Source organism: Perissodus microlepis, chromosome 19, assembly GCF_051167445.1.
Source record: "Perissodus microlepis isolate ML-2025 ecotype Zambia chromosome 19, ASM5116744v1, whole genome shotgun sequence".
Lineage (NCBI taxonomy): Eukaryota > Metazoa > Chordata > Actinopteri > Cichliformes > Cichlidae > Perissodus > Perissodus microlepis.
The window spans coordinates 25,245,554-25,262,891 of record NC_140479.1 but is presented as its reverse complement, the minus strand read 5'-3'; the positions used below and the strand labels follow the sequence as shown (position 1 = coordinate 25,262,891).

The window sequence follows — 17,338 nt, the reverse complement described above, 5'->3', positions numbered from 1 at the left end:
TACCATTTTCATTATATGTGTTTTATTATTATTTATTATAATATGGATAGTATTTGTTAAACACAATCTTAGGAGTGAGCTGTTGGTATAGAGGACTGTTCAAAAAGATGGATGCAGACACTCACTGTCATGGATGTCTCCTGACCTTCTCCATACAAACTAATGATCATTTGAACCCAAATTTTAATCTTTGATTCAACATTACATACAACCTGTTACAACTGATGTAATTTGGCACATCTCAGCGTTTTCTCCCTATTTCTCTTCCTTAACAATGGCTTCTTGATAGCTACCCTTCCACTGAAACTGATGAGGCTTCAGTGAACAGTACGTGACTCAACTGAGGAGTCAGATAATCCTCTGTAGGTCCTGTGTCAGGTCTTTGCTGAATTTTTCCTATTTCTTAAGGACATGGCTTTCAGATATTGTTGCTATAATATACCAAGTTTTCAGCAAATAGTTCTTTGGAAATCACCACTTTGGTGCCCATCAAACTGCGTTATCTTTGGCATTTTTAACAGATGAATAACTAAAAAACATGTTTTTCTTACAGGCTGATTGTAACAAAACAATATAAAAATTTGAAATTTGAAAACAATTTGAAAATGGTCAGGTATAACAATTGGATTGTCAGTGAATAAAAAAAGCAGCCAATGTCCAAGGAAAACCTTGGAAAGACCTTCACAAAGCCTGGAGAGCTATTGCTCAAGACCACATTAAAATTTACAAGAAAGTCGGTCTCCTTGGAAACAAAATATAAAGACATGAGGGATGACTCAAGGCTTTTACACTATACTGTGCTACAAAAGGATTATAACACATTGTGGAGGTAACTAACAAGCCATAAAGTAAAAAATACAGACTTAGTAAATATATTTGTATTTTATTGGTACATACAGTGTTGTAGCAATGTGAAAAGACTAAAGTGAAAGACGTTTGGTGTCCATTATTATATTGTCATAATTAGCTCTTCTAAGTACATAATATTACTTTAGTTATTTTTAAGTCCAGTTATTTACAGTTAACCAAAACGTTTTTTCATACATAGTTTCCTCCCTTTTGCTTTTCTTTTACTGTCATTTTTTATTCCCAAAGTAAAACTGAATCACAGATTTCATTGTAAAATGAAGTCCACAGGGTGAAGGAGGAGAAGTCTGATTGGACAGAAATATCCAGAGCAGTGGAGGAAATTTACCAAGCCCGCCTCCAGGACCAAAGAAATCCTCATCTGCCCTTGAACTTTTTAACTTCTAAAGTCTAATAAGACTCAAGGGGCGACACAACAGTAAACTTACTATCAACCCACAATAAAGCAGTGATTCTGATCTTTTTATTTGTTTGTTTGAATAAAGAAACTCGAATATTATAAAACAAACAAACAAAATGTTACAACACTGAGGATTTTTGTTAATGTCAGTCCTTTGTTGGGTGCTAAAAAGCCTGTAATGAATTGTAACTGCATATAAAAATACTGGTGCATAATGATATTATTGTTTAGGCTTAAATACAGTGCTGTGACACTATTTGTGGTATAACTCACTATGACTGTTTATGAACAGCTTTTGTAAAGAGCTCTACATTTAACACTATTTAAAACAGTGCTTTTTTATTTTATTACATGTGTTTATTTATCTCAGAGTGATATTTAGCTATTAACAGTCGCTGTATGTCTCGCTGTTGTAGGATCTTCTTGAAAATTACAGCAATCTGTCGTTTGTCGGTGGGACGCTCGGATTTCCTGTGCGCGTCCTCGATGCAAAAAAAGAAAAAGAAAAAAGAAGCGTGTGACTGCGCGTCCGCGGAACGGAGGAGGAGTGAACACCTCTACTCTGAAGCAACATTGTCTCGGCTCTCCAGCGTGGCAATATTTCTGAAGGAAAGTCGACGGAGGATCTGCTTTTAGCGGTGGAGAGTTTGGTTTGTTAAACTAAATCCACAAAGAGAGGACTCTTATGCAATCCACTTAAGGATTTACGGACTGATATCGGTAGAAAATCGTGGGATTTTGGTTCATTTCTTGACGGGCCCGAACACAGCTCTATACCGATAGAGAGACTCCACACAGGTCTTTTCGTCCTGAAATGGACACAGGAACTGTACCCGAAAAGAAGAGGTAAGAGCAGTGCCGGCTAATGCTACGTATGTGCCCAGTTTTTAAGCATAACTGGAAAATATGTGTCTCTATTTAACGTTTGGTTATTGTGAGACCTGCGACACTGTGGCCTTTTTTTCAAGGTTAGAGGCTAGTTTGGTGCGTTTCGTCAAAATGTGTCGGCTAGCGGCGCTGTTAGCAATGGCTAACGCAGCTAGCCTACAAATGTAGGTCAACCTGATAAAAACTGTCAAAAATGTCAGTTAACAGGTAAACAGCATCAACTGGTCACTACCCTTTACATCAATCTAGACTTCTTTTTTTTTTTTTACTTAGATTAAATCTGCGTTAAATAAGCGCTACTTGGCCAGCAACGTTTTTGTTTGTGACCATTGCTAAGACTTCCTGCATGCAACATCAGCGTTATTTACATTTATTTTGAGTGTGACACTTTGCTTATTATATAGCTTATTAATAGTGTATCACTGGTGGTGTACTGTTTGGACTTTAGGTGTCAACCTTGACACTTCAGTGAAAGACTGCCAGCGCTCATGTGATTAGTGTGGTGTGCGGTTTCTGCTGAAACGTTGAGGCTTTTTTTTGGGGGGGGAGCAGGCCTTGGTTTGAGTTTTCCGCGTATGAATTTGTGCTTAACTATAAAACCAGAAGTAGGCATAATTATCTTGTTTTGGAAGGCCTTGTAGAATATACTGTACCCCCTCAATAATGAGCAATATCAATTGCACAAAATCCACCCCCCCCACCAGAGTGATCAACTTTAATAATCATCAGAGTGTCATAATATCATGTTAGTGGCTAGTAACCTTTATTTATACAGAAGCCCAATTGATAACAAGGCTTCATTTGGAGGTCTGTGTGGTAGAACAAGAGAAAGTTGATAAACCATTTTTGACTGACAAGTTGAGTTGTATCTTAAAAAATAACTAATTCATTAACGGTTAGGTAAAACAAACAAAACAAAACAAAAAACAACAAAAACAAATAAGTATGGCTATTACAAGTTATCAGAGCCCAAATGTGTGATGGAAAAAGAGGATTTTCCAGGCCCCAAACGGGTCTTTCTGGGTGAGAAGCACATTATTAAACAGTCTATGTCATACAAAAACAAACAATCAGTCAAACAAAAAAGCCAATAACACCTAATATTTAAGGTTGGCATTATTTATAAGTAAACCTTACTTAAAAGTGGTTAACATATTTCTATTACAGGTCTGGTGGCCAGAGCCTTTATTTTCAAATGTAGGAAATCCTTAACATCTAGCCACTGCAACCATTACTTTCCCACAACAAATAAAATGTATAGGACTGTAATACAACTCAACTGCGCAGGGATTATTTGTAAACTCTTAATCCAGCCAGACAGTCTGCATCAACTGCAATATGCAGCAGATTTTCACGAGTTTTATTGAAGTGCTTGAGTGGAAAAAGTGGTTATTATAAGCTTGCCTCCACTCTGCAGCAAGCGGATTACTCATCCAGGCCTTTCTGTCATTCTTGGATGTTCTAAAATAGGCAGACAGGTGATGAGATTATGCTTCTGTGTATAAAGCTTAGATTAGACTACAAAACAAACAGAGGATAAAAGATGGTTATAATGGTAACAGCAGTCACAAGACCAAAAAATAGTCTGATGAACAGAGTGAATCCTGAGATTAAAAACCCCAAAAAAGGTGGTCATAAGATGGTGAAAGTCATGAAAGAGAAAACAACCTGCCGGTAGGCTGATGGCAAAATAGTAAGAATAACACTGTTTTCAGAAAAGCTTGCTGTGTGTGTATATGCAAACAGTTGTCTTTAAGGAAAAAATGTTATTTGTAATGATGCAAAATATATTATGATGCAACATATGGTGGGTGGATCTCTAAAAACGTTTGGTGAAACAATTGTCAGAACAACATTTTTTGAAACATTGGCAACTCAACATGGGTGCAAACTGGTTTCATGGAACATCCTAAAAAGCGCACCGGGCTGTTGTTAAGATCTTATCATGACTGTTGTGTGTGTGTCTGTTACCTCCATAGTTACACAAGGAAGGTAACCGTGACGCTGGTCACCCTGTAGATATTTTTAACAAATGAATACTCCATTTCCAGGCAGTCAGCATATTTTAATGTAGATTGCATTCAGGGGCTTTGCTTATTGTCACCTAATTTGGAGTTTAGGTGAAAGGTTGACATGTAGATTAAAATGTGTTGGAAAAAAAATTCCAGTGCGCAGTCTGGTTTGATGCAGATCTGACTGGTGTCTGTGTGGTGCCTTTGTAGTATTACTTCTGTCTCATCTCTTAATCACTAGGGCTTGACGTCAATAGGAATGGCCAAATGTCTGCGTGTGTGTGTGTGTGTAGCAATTCGCTAGCTTGTAATTTCCTGGTTCCCTTGAGGGATTCAAGTAGCAGGCTAGTCTGAACTTGAAAGAGAAATTGGGTTACTTGATAATATGAAGCACAGGGGGTATGTTTGTTTTTGTTTTTTATGGATTTTTTTGTTTTCCAGATAAGTTAAAAATGTGTGCTGAAGGCTCGCATTTATCCAACATTTGAATAAACATTCACTTTAGGCCTTCAAAGCTTTAATTGTGATGACTGATTTTCTTAAAGCAAAAAAAGCACTTTACAGAAAAGTAGTGGAAAGGCCCTGCTGGGGTTGTGTTGTGAACTGTTGTATAAACAATCAAACTTGGTCCATATTATATTCCACTTTTATATTTTGGAAACTTTAGGTCACAAATATCTTTATGGTTTGCTGTAAAGTAATTGTACTTTTGTAGTGTGAAGGGCAACATGTCGCACATGAACAAACAGTAAAGTCAGTGATCTTTGCCATGTGAGAAGGAGCATATAAGCTAAATTGTGATAATTCCACATTAAACAGTATTTGTAGTCAAAGCTGTAAGAGCCTACTAGATTTATGAAAGGCCCATTTTTTTAAACTTATCATTTCATGTTGTGATTCCAAGTTGTTTTTTCCCCCCTTTGATCACGTTTTAAAATCAAAGCATGGTCAACGAAGACACGGGAAGCCAGAGGAAGTTCCGTTGGTTTGAGGTTGATTTGTAACGTCCACTTCTGGTGAGTCAGTCAGACTAGAACACCCAGAAGTCCCGCTGAGTTGCTTTTGTTATCATGCTGCAGTTGAGTCAGTGGGTGTTCATGGAATAAATGTAATCAGCTGTAGTAGTAGTTAGCTCTTTATGTGCTCCACAAATGGAGGTGATTTGAGTAAACTATGGCTTGTTGAAATTATTTTAACTTGAGGTGAAATTACTCTTCTTCTTTTTTTTCTTTCTTTCTTTTTTATTTGTAAACCTGGCACCACTCCTGCCAAATAAGAACAGGAAACTGAGGCTATAGTTCACATGGGCTCATAAAAATTGGACAATAGAATTTGGTGTAAGCAGTATGAAAGCATGGATCCATCCTGCATTGTAGCACCAGTTCATGCTGCTGCTGTAATAATGCGCACATTGACACATTTTATACCCCTTAGTGGCTTCCCTGAGCATTGGTTAAACACCAAAGCTTACCCGAGTATTGTTCTTGACCATGTCCATCTCTTTATAACCACAGTGTATCTATCTTCTGGTGACTGCACCTTGCAGGAATATGCGCTATTTGACAGAGCTCAAGTCATGTCAAACTGTACCCACTGTACTCTGATGACCTCCTCAGTCCAGTAGAGCACCTCTGGGATGTGGTGGATTGGGAGGATTTGCATAATAGGCAGCAAACAAATTTGCAGCATCTTGTTGAATCTGTGCCACAAAGAATTAAAGCAGTTTTTAAAGCAAAAAGGGGTCCAACCCAGTACAAGCAAGGTGTGTCCAATAAAGTGTCTGACTGTGTATTATTACAGTCACCACAAATGTTCATTCAGTTTAATGTTTGTTTGTTTTATTTAGATGGCTCTTTATTGGACAGAATTTCACTTTTCTGATCCACTGCTGTGTGCAAAATATTTAAAACCCAATACGATGTGCTAAAATGTCACACTAAACACACAGGAGTTTGTGTATGTTTGCTATTTACAAAAATATTACGTCATGTAGCTATAATGCAAGTGATTAATTTGACTTTTAAAGGAGTTATTTTGAGCCCTGTTCTGATTTTCTCCCTACATTGGGCAGTGTTGTTTCTCCAGAGCTGGTTATATAATAGTTTGGTGTCACACTGAACAGGACGGAGTGTTTGTCTTTTTTTAAAAAAAAAAAAATTGGGACAGCCTCTAGTAACAAGTTTCATAGGAAACTCTGCTAACGTTGTTCACACTGAATTTTATTGTGGAGTGTTTTGTTTTTCTATTAATCTCTACTCCACTTGGCTACAAGCCAAATACATTTTGTTTATGTAATAGCGCCAATTCACAAACAAGTCTAAAGTGAGCAATACTACAAAATGTGACTGCTGTAGGGCAAGTAGAGGGCAGCTGGGCAGACATGACCATGCGCTTTAATCCTGTTGCATAATGATGGCCTCTCTGGTGGCCTTAGTTTTAACATCAAGTGAACTGTGTGTTCCTAGGGAAAGATAAAAGCTGATTTCAAGCTTGGAAATGGTGGAGGCGGTTATGAAATAGTAGCGGTTTTAGATTTTTGGAATTTAGTGTCACAACTGAATTAGAAAAGCACAAAAGTGAAGGTGGTGTTTGACTATTGTCCAAATGGGAAACTTTAGAAACTGTCTGCTGTTGTTTATGACCTATAAATTTACTACTTCTCTGCTGTATCCTTATCAGTGGTGCTTTTAAAGGTTTCATAAGAGGTACACAGTACTGTTCTGTTCAGTGAAGCCTTAGGTAAATGAGATAAATAACCTTTGTAATGGCTCTTTATTCAGTATTACTTGTCGGCTTGATTTGGGCAGGATTTGCATGAGGACCTGATACAACTACAAAAGAAAATGCGTATGGCAGGCTAATGTCATGATGAGCTGCTCAGCAAGAGAAGTTTCTCAGTGTGTGTTCTGTGTATAAAGCCATGTTAATCGTTTGTTATCATTTAGTTTGTAATGATAAATTGACCTAATTAATTGAGTAGGCTGGAGGTGATTGTGTTATACATACAGACAGAACTGCTCTTATTTTGACCAGATATCCTGGCTGTGTCCAACAGAGTTTACAGAGGGTGTTGTAAATATTTGTCCATGGTATTGACAATAGTAACTGTGAATCTGCATGCATGTATGGGTGTAACTGCTGCTTGGCTTGAAATCTGTTTACAGTACATATAAACAATCTTCAAGAGGTTTCCTCTTGGTTAATACACAACCAAAAGTCTCAGTTTGTCACTTGATATTGTTTTAGTTTTATTCAAAGTATTTTGATGATAATGTGTGTTAGTTTTAGTCTCGTCTAATCTTTTTCCTCATTTCTGTTTTGATTGTTTTGCTGCTGTTTTTGTCAACATTTATGATGGTCCAGCATAGCGAGCTATACACCTCGCTATGCTGGTGTATAGCGAGGTAAATGGAAAATGCTCTGTGTCAAATGTCCCTCTGCTTTGCAGTGATGCAACAGATGGAGTCTCCTCAGTAAATATAGTTAGCCTTATCTTGTCCCAACTCTGGCTGTTTTAACAGAACCGCTCTCTCTTTCTTTGCTTGTCCACTCTGCTCAGTTTGCATTAGCATAACTGTGGCTACCTGCGCACTTCATTTGGAAGATGATTAACTTGCTCACTAAAGTCCTGAATGTGCTTTGGGTTTTGGCTTGAGTTGGAAATTGAGTTCGGATTTCTCGGCGTTTACATTAAAAGTAAATTTAATGTAAACGCCCCCCCCCCCCTCCCAAAAACAAAAACAAAAACAAAAAAAACCCTATCCTAGCATTTGCTTTTAAATCCAGGCAGCTGCATAATTGCTCATATTTTATCCTACCAAGCTTCATCTTGGTAGTTTCACTGATGCTGCATGTAGCTGGGTGAGACTTTTAATTATAAGAGTATTATTATAGATAATCAAGCAGCTTTTTTCTGCTTGTGCAGTTTCCCCCTTTTATAAAAGTCCTCTTGCAGGCTGTAGCAGGTTTATTCCACCTTGACCCAAGATGAGTAAGACAGACTTTGATTATCAAAATCTAGTAAAACTTTTTTTGTTTTTTTTTTGTTTTTTGAAAGATTTTGGTTTCAAGAACTTTGAGGAACAACAAATGCATGAGCTTTCAGAAACCTTAAATATTTTTGTCATCAATATTAGCCAAAATTATCTTTATTGTGACCTTTGTCATACTCAATCAGCTAGGGCTGCACGATTAATCGTTAGAAAATCGCGATCTCAATTCACACTTGTGTACGATCTCATTTCCAAATGACAACGATTTAAAAAAAAAAAAAAAAAAAAAAAAAAAAAAAGACGACGACGATTGTACCGCATTTTGATCCGGGACGTAATCTGCATGAAAACAAGCGCTCACTCTTCCTGCTCAACAAATGACAAGGGCGGAGCCTTATACCACGTGATACAGAAGCTGGCTGCTAAAATTAGCAGGGAAAAAACAACGGAGAGCACGTCAGGGATGACGAGAAAGTGACAGGAGAAAATCCGTCCCGGTCAACCACCCAAACATCAATAACGGGAACCTTATACAGCGCTTCCCTATACACGTCGAACTCCCGCAGGCACAAAGAAATTACGGAGGCTATCACTTATCACCTGACCAAAGATATGGCTCCCATCAACACTGTGCAAAACGAGGGATTTAGGAAAATGATCAACACCCTAGACAAACGCTACACAGTGCCGTCCCGCAACTATTTTTCTATTGTTGCACTACCTGCTCTATACACGCAGTGTCGAGCAACGGTGGAGACGGAATTTCAAGCAGTACAACATTTTGCGGCAACGACAAAATGTGAGACATTTGCTGTTTTTATGTTTATTTATTGTTTTTATGTTCAGTCTCAACTGTTACAAAGTTGATGTGCAGTTAATAAGTGCAATAAATATTTATATTGGAGAAGAAAATCGTGAGAGAATCGTGATCTCAATTCTAAGCAAAAAAATCGTGATTCTCATTTTATGCAAAATCGTGCAGCCCTACAATCAGCCCTACTTCATCATATACTTTTTCAATTGCTACAGTTAAAAAGGGGCGACAAGTGGAAAAATAATACAAGGAAGTGTGTTACTAAGGTTTGTGGGCCAATATGTTTTTGCACTGATTTAGTCAATTCTCAGAAACTCTGGATGAAACCATTCTTCCAGAAGATATTCCCTTATTTGGTGTTTGGGTGAAGAAGATGGAGCCTTCTCTTACAAGCCGGTCCCAAATCTCCCATAAGTGTTTAATTTGTTACTGTGACCACAGCATATGACTCACATCATTTCCATAGTCATCAAACCACTCAGTGACCTTCATGCCCTGTGCATGTGGGTATTGTATCCTGAACTTACTCCAGGATAGAAATGTTTGACGAGATGATGAAGGTATGTGTTGACATTCCCCCAACATTAAAGAGGTGCTGGCTTCCTCACTGTAGAATTCAAGATTCTCCAGTTTATATCTACATTGATGGTTTGACGGGTGAGGAGTGGAGTAAGAAGGAAAGAGATCAAGTACATGTGTGGATTGGCTGTTATCCAGTATGATTTTGCTCTTTCTCTCTCTCTTTTTTTTCCCCGGGTTGAAAAGTGGTCACTGCATTCATGTTTAGATTTTCGTTTGCGCAGCTTTGTTGGGAGATGCCTCACATGTTTACAGACTGCTTTTTTTGCTCTCAGCACCATGTTTGCGACTTCCTGGGGGATAAATGCTTTGCCTAGACTTGTGCAAATCCTTCTGCCCCAAAGGACTAATTACATTGCACAGGAGTTTGCACATATTATATAGTTGATGGAAAAAATGCATCCTGACACCCTGCCAGGTGATTTGATATACAGTAAGCTAATTTTAGTTGGCTGGCCCCTTTTCTTGTTGGAGAGCCTCAAATAACAGCATGGCCTTGGTCAGCGCTGCAAGTGCGTAACAGATCAATTTCAATTAGGTGTGTGTTTCATAGCCAAGGGCTTTTGAGCGTCCATCCATTCCATCCATGACATTTCCTTGTCATGCTGGTCCAGTGTCAGCTAAATGCATTTGGGTTGAAGTAGAGCAGTGTGGTTGACAATTAGGATGATGATTTTCCAGTGTATTTATGTTTGTGGTCATAAAAGAATCTGTATTGCACAACAGTGTAAATAAAACACCAAATCAGTGCCTTGTTGAATGTTTTTCTGTCCAGCTGAATATAAAAACAAGAACATGATTTATTTATTTATTTATTTATTTTTATAGTAGCTATCTATTTTTATCACTTTAAAGATTTTGGGTGTTTTAAAGTACCGTCAGCTCCTGTGATTTTTTTCTTTACAGTCCTCCGAGAGTCCATTAGGCAGACCTTCGATCACTGCCTGGATTAAATGTAAGATCGAAACTGGAGCTACGGTCAGCAGAAGCAGTCATGAGCCACTAACATAAATGAAAGAAACTGTGATCATTTGTTAGTCCTGGTAGGTGAAGGTCACTCGCAGTGTGTCACTGTGTTAGTGTGCTTGTGTGTTTACCCTGTGTTGGTGCAGGTATTGTCATCTCTCGTCCCCATAGATTGGTTGAACCAGGCTTGTAAACCTCATGATGATTGATGTTGCACTGTAGCTTGGCCGTGCACCAAGAGACAGGAGAATCTATGACTATCCTCCTAGCCAATCACTTTGAGTGGGAGGACTCAGTTTCTTTTGGTCAACAGCCAATAAGATGCTTGCAGATAGCCATGCATGTAAATGAGTCTGACGGGGATCTAGACGGTGGCTTGGCCGTGAGGTTGCTTGTTGCAGACTCCAGCTGCCGCAGCATTCTCTAGACACTGTAGACTGTAGAAAGGAGGGATGTCAGGTCTAGCAGTGTGCATAACAAACCCGGTATGTGTCCGAGCTGTGGCTGATCCACTACCTTTGTCCAGCAGAGCGAGCTCAGAGCGCAGGAAGGAGAAATCAAGGGATGCAGCACGATGTCGGCGTGGGAAGGAGTCAGAGGTGTTTTACGAGCTGGCCCAGCAGCTGCCCCTGCCCCACAGTGTCAGCTCCAGCCTGGACAAGGCCTCAATCATGAGACTCACCATCAGTTACCTGCGCATGAGAAAACTGCTTTCCACTGGTCAGTATCTGTATGCTATTCCACCTAATAATGAGCAGTTCAGCTTGGTGCACAGTTGTGTTTCTTTACACTCTTCTGATTATTGAATTGTGCAGCCATTGTTGTTTATGTCATGTAGCCCCATAAGGTTTCAGTTACAGGTCCGTAGTGTAAATTTGAATTGTTTATAATAAGCTCTGCCAACAACGTGTTGTGATATAATAATAGGATATTTCCAAGTCATTTGCCTGATCTCCTTTTCCTTTGTTTTTTCCCCCTGCCTCCCTCTACCTCAAATTCTCCCTCCTCTCCTCCTTCTGTTTTCTCCTCTAGATGAGCCAACAACAGAGGAAGATGCAGAGCTTGATATTCAGCTAAACAGCTCCTACCTAAAAGCTCTGGAGGGCTTTCTCGTGGTGCTGTCCGAGGATGGAGATATGATCTATCTCTCCGAGAATGTCAGCAAGTGCCTCGGGCTTGCACAGGTTGGTTTGATTTGACCTACCGTGTCAGAAGGGAGAAGCACAGAGCAAGAGATTGATCGGAGGAGACAAAAGTGCAAAATTCAGGGCGGAGGAGTTTTTGCGTTGACTGTATAATATAGTACATTATTTTCTACAGTTAATTTTGTGCAAATACAGATCTGAATTGTGTGTCTTTGGAATTAAAGTGATTTGAAATTTGGTTCTTTCTAGAAAAAGGTTAGATCCTGTATTTGTTAACTGTTACTAAGCATTTTTGTCTCTCTCTCTGTACTCTGCAGTTTGACTTGACTGGACACAGTGTGTTTGACTTCACACATCCCTGTGACCAAGAGGAGCTGAGGGAGATGCTCATCCACAGAACAAGTGAGTAGTGTCTCTTTATGAAACCTACAACACAGAGGAAGGGAGAAATAAACGAGCGCAGCACTGTGTCAGGTCAACCAATTAGCAGGAAGCGCAGTTCAATCTGAGCCGATAAATTCATACCAAGAAGCTGTGAGAACAATTGATCATTTCCTCTGTCTAGTCACGAGGTCAGCACGATCAATGAGGTCATGTCAGCTTATAGTTTTGTGATTGTGGTGTATCACAAATTGTGCTTACACCTGTGGTTCATAACATTGGTGTGACTGATAATTTGTTAACAGTAGGTCAAATTGGAACCCACACGTGGTTCTGTACTGCTTGGATTCGGACTCACTGCACACTGATGTTATGTGCACTTATAACGGCTGGTAGCGTTGCAGCAACCACTTTTGCACCCTGGTGTCTCCTGTATGCAAATTGGCAGTTGCTCAACACTGAAATATGAAGATTTAAAATAGAGGCAGTAATAAATGGAAGTGGTTACCATTGAAACAGCATGTAAGAAGCAGCTTCCCCCTTTTTGTAATTGTGGCTCCATTATTCCTGCTTCTGTGATTTCAGGCTCCAAGAAATCCAAGGAGCCAAATACAGAGCGTAGCTTCTTTCTGCGGATGAAGTGCACCCTCACGAGCAGGGGCCGCACTGTCAACGTCAAATCTGCTACATGGAAGGTAGGCTGTGGTGGGAACACACTCGCAGACATGCCATCAGAAGCAGTAATGTAATAATGTAATAAGCGATAATATATTTATTTGTGTTGCCGTTTCCAATGTGCGTTGTTCATCTCGGTTTGTCAACACCACGGCTGCTGGCTGAGTCAATCACATTTCACAGAACATTTTAATAAAGCCTGGCCTCCTTTGAGCTGGACCACTGTGCTGTTGGCAATAATAAAGCCACGTGATGACAGCTATTGTGGGCTAAAGAGCAGGGAGGAGTGATGAAAACAAGACTAGTAAGCAGCTGTCCACGTGATGTCATTTTTGTAGGTGCTGATGACTGAGGGAGAATAAACTCAGCGTAGCTTATGATCAGTGTGTTTGAAAACTAGTTTGCATCCATAAAAGTGAATGATGCAAACTACATTGAGTTATGGCAGACAGTGTTACTGTGTGAAGGAAATTAACATACTTAAATTTGCAATGCTTCTCATTTACAGATTATGTCAAAGGACTGAAAGTAAAAAAATATGTTGTGGTCACACAAATTACAAAAGTACATCCCATAATCATCACACAACTGTAGTACAATAAACTGTAGGCTAAAGTGCTAAATGATTAATTGTTATGAATATACTCATATTTTCTAGTTGAAGTCACTTCAGGTGACCTTTATGGTCTGCTTGTAACCTTTGGGGTCTTTAAATGACAACTGTTGTCCTCCTGCAGGTGCTTCACTGCACAGGTCACGTGCGCGTTTATGACAGCCCGGCTGAAGAGGGCACCAACGGGCAAAAGGAGCCACCTGTGCCCTACCTGGTTTTGATCTGCGATCCAATCCCACACCCTTCCAACATTGAGGTCCCTCTGGACACCAAGACCTTCCTCAGCCGCCACACGATGGACATGAAGTTCACGTACTGTGATGAGAGGTTAGTTTGCCAGTGGGAGTAAGTCTTATATGCTTAAGATACAGGGATCAAATCTAAATCAGCTTCTTAAACCTATGTTCTCGCTATTGGCGCTCATCAGCGTCGCTCTATCTATTGTAGTGTAGTGACACAGAGCCATCTAGTGCTCAGTGTAGGTACTACAGAATTCAATCTAAATAAATTGTTTGTTTCTCTAGGATCACTGATCTCATGGGTTATGATCCAGAGGACCTGTTGGATCGTTCTGTGTATGAGTACTACCATGCTCTGGATTCAGACCACCTTACCAAGACTCACCAAAACCGTAAGCATAAACAAAAATGTTAAACATAATTGGATTTAAAAGTTTAAAACAGATGTTAGCTGTTTCATTTTGCCTAACTTAATTTTTTTTTTCTAATCTCTCCTCTTTTTTTTTTTTCCCCTGATGTTTTTAGTGTTTGCAAAGGGCCAAGTCTGCACAGGCCAGTACCGAATGTTGGCTAAGAAAGGAGGCTTCGTGTGGGTGGAAACACAGGCCACTGTCATTTACAACAACAAGAACTCCCAGCCACAGTGTGTTGTCTGTGTCAACTTCGTGCTCAGGTACACTGAAGTCATTCTTTCAGAGGAAACACAATAATCCTAACCCTTACCCTTAGGTTATTTTTTTCATCTTTTTACTTGAGATACACTGGTAGTAATTTTACAGCAGCATAATTTCATCGTGTCCTTCCTCTGTTGTAGTGGCATCCAGGAGGAGAACCTGATCTTGTCAGTGAAGCAGACTGCAGATGTGAAGCCGGTAAAGGAGGAACAGCAGGAGGAAGACCAGCTTGTAGTCGAGATCAGCCAGGTCGAGCTCTCTCCAGTCCAGCCAAAGAAGGCTGAACTGGAGGAGGAGGAGGAAGTGCAGAAGGAGGAGGAGGTGGTGAAAGGCCCAAAGATGAACATGCTCAAAATCCTTACTGATTCGGCAGTCACCCAGCTGCCGATTAACCTGTATGACCACCTAAAGGGAGAGCCTGAAGCCCTCACCATGCTGGCACCAGCTGCCGGAGACACGATCGTCTCCCTGGACTTCAGCTGCCCTGGTTAGTACCTGACTACACATACTTAAACTTCTTTAAACAGCATAACTTGGTTTATTTCTTGCTAAATGAAACGATTCTGACCTTTGTCTACCCTCAGGTACAGAATCAGATATCCATCTTCTGAAGGATGTCCCTCTCTACAACGATGTAATGCTTCCCTCCACAGATGACAAGCTGGTTCTGCCTCTTTCCCCTCTGCCACCCAGTGAGCCTCTGGATGTTTCCAGCACAAACTCTGAAGATTCAAAGTCTGAGAGCTATGCTCCAGCCCAGTCTACTACCACAACCAGCCACAGGCCCCCAGCGGTAAAACTGACTTACTATTTTGTTGTCAACATTAGACATTGACAGTTAATATTTTTAACCACTCAGTAATATCTATTGGAAAAAATTGACCTTTGACTTCTCTTCTTTTTAGCCCGGCAGTCCACTGGACTTCTGCTTCCCCATGGATTCAGAGATGAATTCGGACTTCAAGCTAGACTTGGTTGAGAAGCTGTTTGCTATTGATACAGAGCCCAAAACACCCTTCAACACACAGGTAGTAAATCTAGAAAAAGCATCACTTTTTACTCTTTTTTTTTTTTTTTTTAAATTAAGTTAGTCATGAATCACATAAACACCAGAGTTTTCTGTATTCTTATCCATTTGATTTTTTGTTTCCTCATAAGGAAACGGAGGACTTTGATCTGGAGATGTTAGCTCCATACATTCCCATGGATGATGATTTCCAGCTGCTCAGCCTGCCCCCAGGAGAGCCTTTGTCTTGTGGATCAGTCAAGTCCCTTGAGAGTACTCCAATCCGCAGCTATCCCAGCTCCCCCTTCAGTGCACCAGGCAGTCGCACAGCTTCCCCAGCACCACCTGTGGAGCCTGTAGATGCTCCTCATCCTCCCACCATCTTGGCAAATGGGTAACATCTCTTAAACTTTTTAATTTTTTTAGCCAAATTACATTTTTATGACCTTTTTTAGAGGATAGCTAAGGCCTACTTTTTGTGTGCTGCAGAGCCCCACATTTGGAGAAAGAGATGCCGCTGAGGACCCTCGCAGTTCAGAATGCACAGCGCAAAAGAAAAATTAGTGACCTAAAAGAGATTATAGAACAGGTTAGTCCTCAGCATATACACATAGTCGGTATAATCTGACTTCTGGAAGTGGGACCGTCATTATTTATTTATTTATTTTCATTCTTTTTCAGGAAACTTCGCTCCAGCAGCAGGTTGAAAAGGGCAAAAAGCTGAAGCCTTCAGGGTCTGGTACAACCAGGACCATCGTTCTGCTGTCTTCAGGTGAATAAACTAGTTCTTTTTTGTAAGTAGTGTTAACTGTGTTACTTGAAATTGAACATCAGAGATTCAACTGGATCTTTTCCGATCTTAGATTTGGCGAGTCGCCTGCTTGGCAGCACTTCAGAGGCCACCAGTTCCTCCTTCGGCCTGCCGCTCCTCACCCGCGACGACTGCGAGGTGAACGCACCCTTACAGGGTCGTCAGTACTTACTGCAGGGAGAGGAGCTGCTTCGTGCTTTGGACCACATCAACTGAGTCAATATTTAGCCTGCTCACTGCTGGACTAGACTGGACACTACAATTTGTTCCTCACATTGTCAACCCAACCCCCAACGCCCCCTCCAAAACACAAACACACGTTTCCAAGACCTCCCACCCCCACTTATTTATGTATGTGTATGAGTTCATTATAGTTTGGCTGCTGTTTGTGCACATCTTGTGATATTTGCAGCATTCCACCGTGACAAACACCATAGCAGCAATTGGGTTTAAGTGCGAGCGATTCAGGCATCGTGTGATGTCCAGCTGTCCTTTCTCGGTTAGTTTTTTCTTCTTTCCCTCTCTTCCTGGGAGTTTCTCAGCACACGGCGCCTTGACGGATGACCCATTCCCAGCTGGTCACCACAGAATCTGGCGCCACTGCCAGCAGTGTATTGTAAGCTTCAGTCGCACAATTTATATTTTCTTAAAAAGAAAAAATATTACCAGCAATATATATTAAGCCTTTTTAAAGTAGTTTTAATGGGGTTTGAACAATTGTATTTTTCCTCCCATACTTGTATGTTGTAGTACTCGTACCTAATAAGATGTCTTTAGTCCAGAAGTATGAATATATTGTTTAAAATATTGTTTAATAAATGTTATCTCAATTTATTAGCTATCAGTCTTTGAGGTTAATACATGAAATTGTGTAGCAGTCCAGTACATGTCACTTTATTACTTTACTGTAAGTGTGTGTTACTGTACATATACCAGGGAAATTTTATTTTGCTCATTATGGCTTCAGAGTGCTCAATGAAATCTGAATAACCTCCTCACGTTTACTTCTCATGCAGAATTGGCATTTTAAACATTCATGAATTGAATTCATGTCATTTTTTCCTTTTTGGTCTTTACTGTGTGTGACATACTCAAAGCAGTTTAAATCAGTGCGACTTCATATGTTACTCTCATCATCATAGCGGCAACATTTGTGACTTCTGTGCTCATGTAATGGTAGTCAGTTTAATACCATTCATCCTTGCCATAGTGTTGGGTCTCTCTTGCTTCCTTTTGCTGTCCTAACAACATTAAATGGCTTTAATAAAGTGCACCC

At 40.1% G+C, this 17,338-nt stretch overlaps 1 protein-coding gene across 2 annotated transcripts; it reads left to right on the top strand.

Annotated features, from left to right (window-relative positions):
• Positions 1–1,787: 1,787 nt before the first annotated feature.
• hif1aa (hypoxia inducible factor 1 subunit alpha a) lies at positions 1,788–17,335 on the top strand. 2 transcript variants are annotated; one of them, XM_084915836.1, is made up of 15 exons: positions 1,788–2,113; positions 11,048–11,238; positions 11,551–11,702; positions 11,981–12,065; positions 12,630–12,739; positions 13,457–13,659; positions 13,857–13,963; positions 14,097–14,244; positions 14,386–14,732; positions 14,830–15,038; positions 15,151–15,273; positions 15,404–15,645; positions 15,741–15,840; positions 15,933–16,023; positions 16,115–17,335. In XM_084915836.1, exons 1-15 carry the CDS (start codon positions 2,082–2,084, stop codon positions 16,276–16,278), a joined length of 2,304 nt encoding a protein of 767 aa, XP_084771962.1. In that variant the 5' UTR covers positions 1,788–2,081; the 3' UTR covers positions 16,279–17,335. The 2 variants fall into 2 exon arrangements, with proteins under 2 accessions (XP_084771962.1, XP_084771961.1); XM_084915835.1 differs by having other exon boundaries at positions 11,045–11,238.
• The last annotated feature ends 3 nt before the right edge of the window (positions 17,336–17,338 follow it).

Coding starts and splice junctions, on each gene's coding strand:
- hif1aa (XM_084915835.1), top strand. CDS start 2,082: ATGGACACAGGAACTGTACCCGAAAAGAAGAG. Junction 11,239..11,550: donor GAGAAAACTGCTTTCCACTG/GTCAGTATCTGT, acceptor TTTCTCCTCTAG/ATGAGCCAACAACAGAGGAA. Junction 14,245..14,385: donor TGTGTCAACTTCGTGCTCAG/GTACACTGAAGT, acceptor CCTCTGTTGTAG/TGGCATCCAGGAGGAGAACC.